This window comes from Pinus tabuliformis, chromosome 7 (genome assembly GCF_031772625.1).
Source record: "Pinus tabuliformis cultivar Carrire ecotype Pingquan chromosome 7, CPIR1, whole genome shotgun sequence".
NCBI lineage: Eukaryota > Viridiplantae > Streptophyta > Pinopsida > Pinales > Pinaceae > Pinus > Pinus tabuliformis.
In genome coordinates this window covers 1,209,970,989-1,209,978,152 of record NC_142293.1, presented here as the reverse complement: position 1 = coordinate 1,209,978,152, position 7,164 = coordinate 1,209,970,989, and the positions used below count along the sequence as shown (strand labels likewise).

At 42.2% G+C, this 7,164-nt stretch overlaps 1 protein-coding gene across 1 annotated transcript; it reads right to left on the bottom strand.

Annotated features, from left to right (window-relative positions):
• Nucleotides 1-1,408: 1,408 nt before the first annotated feature.
• LOC149251757 (uncharacterized) lies at nucleotides 1,409-6,936 on the bottom strand. Its single transcript, XM_089453978.1, has 4 exons — nucleotides 6,660-6,936; nucleotides 6,241-6,482; nucleotides 5,714-6,081; nucleotides 1,409-5,393 (listed from the first exon to the last, which is right to left on the bottom strand). Exons 1-4 carry the CDS (start codon nucleotides 6,934-6,936, stop codon nucleotides 1,409-1,411), a joined length of 4,872 nt encoding a protein of 1,623 aa, XP_089310104.1.
• Between the last annotated feature and the right edge of the window lie 228 nt (nucleotides 6,937-7,164).

Sequence of the window (7,164 nt, the reverse complement as noted above, 5' to 3'; positions counted from 1 at the left end):
TAGCTTTTTGGGTCCTAATTATTTAACTTTTGGTTTATAGTACATTTTATATGAAGATGTTCAATGTGTTCTTCTTTGTTTTTTTTCCTTAGCTTTTTGGGTCCTAATTATTTTTAATTGTGGCAATTGACAAAATTGTTAAGTTTTATTAGTTTTACTTAAAAATGTGGATGGTTGAAAAATGAATTGAAGTTTCAGTGAGTGCAATGATTATTTTGACTAACCTTTATAAAGGTAAAAAAGACTCTGTTTAAAGTAATCTCAAGGTAAATTTAAATTTTATTTCAATTTCAATTTAATTTTATTCATATATTTTGTAAATTAAGTATTTGGAATATTTTTTTTTTAGACAAATTTCAGTTGCTATATTATGATCTGAAAAAAAGAGTCAGTTCTCCATACATACAATACTTTCTGTATATCTTGGATCAGAGGAATTACAAAATGGGTCCCTTCCTTGATCCTCGTTCTAGTAGTTCTGCCTCTAAAACTTCCTAGACTACTGTAAATCCTAACATATTGCAAAGACCAAAACTTACAGCTACACAACATATTTAATCTATTTCAATATGACTAATCTGCCTGGCCGTGGACTCTTCCGGATTTGGGTCTGGATCCATTTGTTTTGCACTGGAGGAGCTGGGAACTTCCTTATCCTTTTTTTTCATCATGAACTGAAGGATTGAAATAGACTCTTCTGCGTGGCTGCAACGATTTGCCAAGTTTCTGAACTGTTCATATAGAGAGGACACTCTATGCAAGAAAAGATTGATTTCTGCTCTATATTTCTCATTCAATATCCTGTACTGATCCTCCATTCTTGTCTCCAAGCTCTTGACCTGGTCCTCCATGATGCGTTGCTGCGCCCTTAACTCTTCAAATTCTGCTTGGAGGTCTGCACAATGAAGGCAGTCTTCTGATCGGTCCATATTGGTCTCGGTTGATTTCCTGTTTGAAGTCTCTGTTACTAAAGCACGGGTCTTTGGAGCGCTAAAACGATTATGGCAAGCAGCTACTGTAACACGAACAAATGGAAGCCGATTACAGCCGTGCCAATACTTGCTCAGACAACTTTGTTTAACATAATGAAATAAGTTGTTCTCTGTTGTATAAATAGAATTTAGTCGCGCATTTCTAGAGTGGAGAAGTGCCAAACTAAGCATCATGTGACTTCTGCATTTCCGCATTGTGATCAGTCGCGAATCTCGCACAGCATGGAGGGTTGATTTAAAAGTACACTTCGCACCTGAAAGCATATGGCTTCTCATGCTCTCAGACGAATTCCTGGTTGCAAATCTTGGCAAAATCCTGCCTACCTGTCCTATTCTGTCGCCGGCACGAGTTCCCTGATCTATTTCACTGGTTCTATCTGCTGAAGGCCGCCTGTTGTTGACTAGATTTGTAAGGATCATGGTAATGGTTGGAATGTCACACTGGAATTACAGCTCAGACTACCAATAGGTCTTTCGCATGCTTTGCTGGCATGCTTATCCGCTTCCCTGTTCAAATTACGAAGAATGTGATAATATCTAACCTCTTCCATTGTTGCGTGAAGGATCTTATTTCTTTGGTTTATCTGTTGGAGGAGAACATTTGGGGTATGCTGTCGGTGTGCCATGAGCCTAATGATTATCGAGGAATCTCCGAACACCACTGCCTTCTTTATCCCAAGTTTGATTAGTTGGGTGAGACCCTGATACAGGGCAAGTCCTTCGGCTCTGTTGTTGGAGTTCTCCCCTAATCCCCATTCATACCAAAGGATGCAGTCTCCGTTTGCATTACAGATAAGGCCCCCTATGCCGGCCTGACCCGGATTCGACTTAGAAGCGCCATCAAAGAATAAGCAATATCTATTGCAGTTGCTCAGCCAATTGGAGAATTCCTCTTCCTTCAATCTCAGCTTCCATGCGCTATTTGGTTCTTTTGCTTTTATTCCCCTTCTGCTGACTTCCTGTGCGCTGTATGCATTCTCCAGAACGTAGCTGAGAAAGTTTCTTTCCTCAGTACTGTAATTTGTTGCCTCTACTTTACCACTGGTGTGATTCGCAATTGTTTCTAGAGCCAACATTTTGGCTTTATGGAAAATTTTCCTGGTGCTGAATCCTTTCTCTTGGAAGACCTTGCCATTTCGCGCTATCCAAATGCGCCATAAAAGTGTGAACGGCATGGTGTTCCATACTCTTTGTGCCAGTTTGCTTCTCTTCTCTTTCCAAGGGCAGTTCTTCTTCCATTTATAAATCGTTTCTGCAATGGTGGTCTGAGGCTCCCAGAGTGATTCTCCTATTGAGGCCATGTTCTTCCAGCATTCACTGGCTACCGGACAATCTATAAATAAATGCTGCATTGTTTCTTCGGAGCTGCAACAGTTTGGACACCTGGATGGCCCCATTATGCCTCTCTTTCTTAGATTTTCTGCTGTTAAAGTTTTCCCCTTCAAAAGCAGCCAAATGAAGAACTTAACCTTGGGGGGTGCCTCTGCTCTCCAAACTAATTTCCAATGGTTCCAGATTTCCGGTTGAAAAATGTTGTCACAGAGATATTGATGTCCAGCTTTAACTGTGTATTGTGTTCCAGTTGGATCCCATCGATACCCATCCAGAGCACCTTCTTGAACCAGAGCTTTGCTGTGAAGGAGCTTTTTTAAGGCGTTGAGGCTGGTTTCTAACACATTGGGGGGATCTGGAAATTTCCAGCCTGTCCAGGCATGTATTTGAGTGTCCCATTTTGATATTTGGGACAAGTGTAGGAGACCTTTATCGTTGAGCCAGTTTATGACAGGGATTACCTCTGCTTTTGTTCCCATTGGTTGCTGCCCGAGGATTTTGTCCATTGAGAAATTAATACTGTCTCCCCCGCCTGGGATCTTAGAGATGTTTTGGTACATGAATGGTATTGCCTTCTTGCAAAGTTGCCAAATTTTTGTGCAATCTCTGTTAGGTATATTAGACTCCAAGAGCTGCTGCCTTGTACAGTTTAAGTATTTTGCCTCCAAAACCTTCTTCCACCACCCTGTTGGTCCTGTAATCAGTCTCCATACTATTTTTGCCCCAAGGGCCAGATTGAGAAGCTTTGGGGATCTGATGCCCAATCCTCCTTTTTCCTGAGCTTGGATTATGTTCTTCCAGCTTACTAGATTGAATTTATTTTTTACCGTTTTCCCGCCTTGCCAAAGAAAGTGTTTAAGAACTCTTTCCATTTTTTGATGGAAAGTTGCTGGAGCAAGATATAGAGAAAAACGATAAATGGGGAGAGATGCAATACCTGATTTTAGGAGAATAAGCCTTCCAGCTGGGTTCAACCACATTGTGCCCCATTGTTGCACTTTCCTCTCTATTTTGTCAAGTATCCCATTCCAAGTATCAGCTTTCAAGGGTCCCAAACTCACTGGCATTCCAAGATAGGAGAAGTGGTTCCAAATTAGACTGCAGGAAACTCCAAATATGGTTGCAATACTATGGATGGTGTGATTTGCTGTGTTCCATCCATAGATACAACTTTTTATCTGATTTATTTTCCCTCCTGAGTAGTCCATGAATTGGTCCAAGAGCTTTTTGAACCGCCTTGCAATTGTGGTAGATGCTCCTCCTATCAGCAGAGTATCATCTGCGAACTGTGAATGGTTGATGTTCTTTGTTCCATGTTCGATCTTGATGCCGGTGATTAACCCAACTCTCCTGTTATAATCCAAGACTTGACTGAATGATTCACCCATGAGGATAAACAGATAAGGGGAGAGGGCGCAACCCTGCCTGAGGCCACGCGATGATTGGAAGGCTGCACATGGTCTCCCATTTATCAGAGGGGAGATCCAAGGTCTAGTTATACATGCAGCGATCATGGTGATGAAGGTAGGATCGAAGCCAATTTTGTGAAGGACAACATACAGATAGGAGTGCCTTACTCTATCGAAAGCATTTGCAAGATCTAACTTTAGAACAAATCCTTTTTCCTTCCTGGTTAAACTCGAATGAATGGCCTCTTGCACGAGAAGGATAGAGTCAGTAATGTGCCTGTTGGGGAGAAATCCCCCTTGATTCTCAGAGATCAGGGAGGGGAGGAGAGGCTTAAGCCTGGCTGCTAATATTTTTGAGATAATTTTGTATGCTGAGTTGCATAATGAGATTGGCCGGAATCTCGAGAAGGAGGAAGGGTGATTTTCTTTCGGAATCAAAGCAAGATAGGTGGAATTGGTGTATCCCCCCATTTTACCTTTTTTCATCACCCAACGAATCATCTTTAATAGATCTTTTTTAATCATTGACCAGTATTCCCGATAGAAGCTTATGGGGAATCCGTCCGGTCTTGGTGCTTTGTCCGGATGCAGACTCCAAATAGCTGCTTTGATTTCTTCTTCTTCTACTTCTTTCGTTAGGTTGCTGTTCATTTCTTGTGTGACCCCTTTAGGCATATACTGGAGCATGTTTGAGTAATCTTCTTCACCTTTTTCTTCTGTCAGAAGCTTACTAAAATGCTTGGTGGCTGCTTCCTTTATAGACTCCTGGGTACTATATCGGTTTCCTTCATTGTCCATTATTGTACTCACTGTGTTTCTGAGTTTTCGCACAGTGGCTTGATTATGAAAGTAAGCTGTGTTTTTATCTCCTTCCTGCAACCAAAGTTGCCTTGATTTCAATCTCCACTTTATTTCTTCATCCCTGAGTATTTGGTTCAGCTGCGAGTATAATTTGCCTTCTTGTTCTTTATTCTGCTGAGATAGCCCTTGCGTTTCGATTCTCTGTTGCACATCCTCCAGATCTTGCTTGATTTTCTTTTTATTCAATTTGGGCTCTTGATAATTGCTCTTCGCCCAGTTCTTTAAGGCCTGCCTTACTCTTTTAAGCTTTGTCTCCCATATATAGCTTGGTGACCCCTCTACATGATGGATCCATGTCGATTGCACCACTTCTTTTGCCGCTGGTATCCGGTTCCATATTGAGTTATATTTGAACGGTATGGGCCCTAGAGGGTAGTGACTTTGAAGAGTTAGGGTTATCGGATAGTGATCAGAGGCCGACACATTGAGGATATTTGAATAACTTGTTGAGAAAGTGGAAAGATATGCTATGCTGATAAGGAACCTATCGAGCCGTTCCATGATGTTGCTGGCTCCGATTCTTTTGTTACTCCAGGTATATCTACGGTTTTTGGGCCTGACATCGACCAAATCATGGTCCTGAATTATGGTTTCCAGTCGATTTCTAGAAGGATCAGGAGTGAAGTTACCTCCTCTTTTTTCATTAGCATGCAGCACTAAATTAAAGTCTCCTGCCACAATAAGATTGGTATTCTGTTCCATTTCTATATTTGCTTTTAGAGTGTCCCAGCATATCTCTTTTTCTCTATATTGATTTGGAGCATACACATTGTATACCGTTACAGATTGGCCTCCTGTTCTGCTTTCAAGTGTAGTTCAGATCCAGTTTTGATGCACGATGGTAGAGCTGCACTTCCATTTGTTACTATCCCATAAAGTTGCTATACCGCCCGAGGCTCCTCTTGCCTCACTTATGCTTCCACAGAAGTGTTTCTGCTGATTAATTACTCTGTTCATTTCACATTGATCTTGCTTTGTTTCTTGTATAAGCATGATTTCAGGGTTCTCGCTATGAATTAAATCCTTGAGGGCAACCAGCTTGGAGGGGTGCCCTAATCCCCTACTGTTCCAGGATAATATTTTCATCATGAGATACTAGATATATGGAGAGGTGCTTGCCTCTCGTGTCCTTTATTACTGTTTTCTTTTTCCGGATGCCCAAGAATGAAGTTCTCTATTGGTGTTTGAGTGCCCAATGCTATGTCTTTTTGTGCACTTTCGTCCCTTTGGTGTTTAGCTGATTTTCTTCCAGGTCCTTGATTTTTTGGAGCGTCGCTAGGCACTCCATGTTCCTTTGAAGAGCTCCTGGTGATTCTCAAAGAGGGAGGATCAGGTGGGGGCTGCATGGAGGGGGGAGAAGATTGATGAGGCGGGGGTTCAATGGAGGGAATGTCAGGGCCCGTTTCCACCTCAGAGAGGATCGAAAAAGGGTTGGAGGAAGGAGGCAGAGGTGGATCGGGGGTCAGAGAGGGAGGAGAAGAAGGGCGCTGATGAGAGGTTCCAGGGATATCAGAATCCACCTGAGATTTGAGGTTGGGCATTGATTTTTTCTTTTTCACAGGTTCCCAATTGCCATCTTGCTCCTCATTTTCTACATTTACTATTTTTGTGCATCTATTTGCAAAGTGTCCATATTCGTGGCATACCTTGCATTTGAAGGGTATCTGCTCGTAGTCCAATTGCTGGATATGGCTCCAATCATCCACTTTCAACTTGATCGCCTCCGGTAGTCCTCGCCCTAGGTCAACTTCCACATAGATCCTTGCGCATGCCTGCATATTGTCTTTGGGTTCACTGCGATCTATGTATTTTCCCACCGCATTTCCTATAGCTTTAACTGAATCATCTCCCCAGCAGTGAAGTGGGAGATGGGGCAGCCGTACCCAAACTGGGACCGCATTCGGGATATCAAGTTCTGGATCAAAGTCTGGGGTCCATTTGTTGAGGTAGAGACCCCTGGAGTCCATAAAGTATGGTCCATTCCTGAATATTAGATCTTTGTCCTCCTTTGTCTCAAAATGAAATGTGAAATATCCTCTGCCACAAAATCTAATAGATATTTTACCCTGAATCTTGTCCGACCAGTTCCTTTCAATCCATTTGTGCACTGTTCTGGGCGAAGGCCAAAGTCCTGTAAACTGTCCGATTAATCCTTTCTCTGCTAGGGATAGGGCTGCCATGCGTGGGATAGCAGGCGGCAGTTGAACTTCCTGTAATACATCCAGTTTCTTTACAAACTTTGTTGCTGCTGGTCGGGGTCTCTGAGGAGGAAGAGACTTCACCAGGTTGGAGAAGGCTCGTTGCAGGTCCGGATCCCCGCGGGGTGGATCTGGAGGATCCATGCTGAGACGCTTTTGCAGTCAGTTGCAGGTTCTCGGCTGTTCGCGTGCGCTCCCGGTCGCCCTAGCCGATTAGGCCTAACTTTAATATTTTATTAATGCGAAAAGATTGAAATGCTTCAAGGGTTTAATTGGAATATTAAGTAATTGATTAAATTTAAAATTAATTATATTTACGATAATTTATATATATATATATATATATATATATATATATATATATATATTTCA

Excerpts from the sequence above, each read along its gene's own strand:
- LOC149251757 (XM_089453978.1), bottom strand. The coding sequence starts at position 6,936 with ATGGATCCTCCAGATCCACCCCGCGGGGATCCGGACCTGCAACGAGCC. Across the intron at positions 6,483-6,659 it reads CTGGTCGGACAAGATTCAGG|TTTGGGTACGGCTGCCCCAT; the intron begins GTAAAATATCTA and ends ATGCGGTCCCAG. Across the intron at positions 6,082-6,240 it reads AGATACCCTTCAAATGCAAG|CGCCCTTCTTCTCCTCCCTC; the intron begins GTATGCCACGAA and ends ACCTCTCATCAG.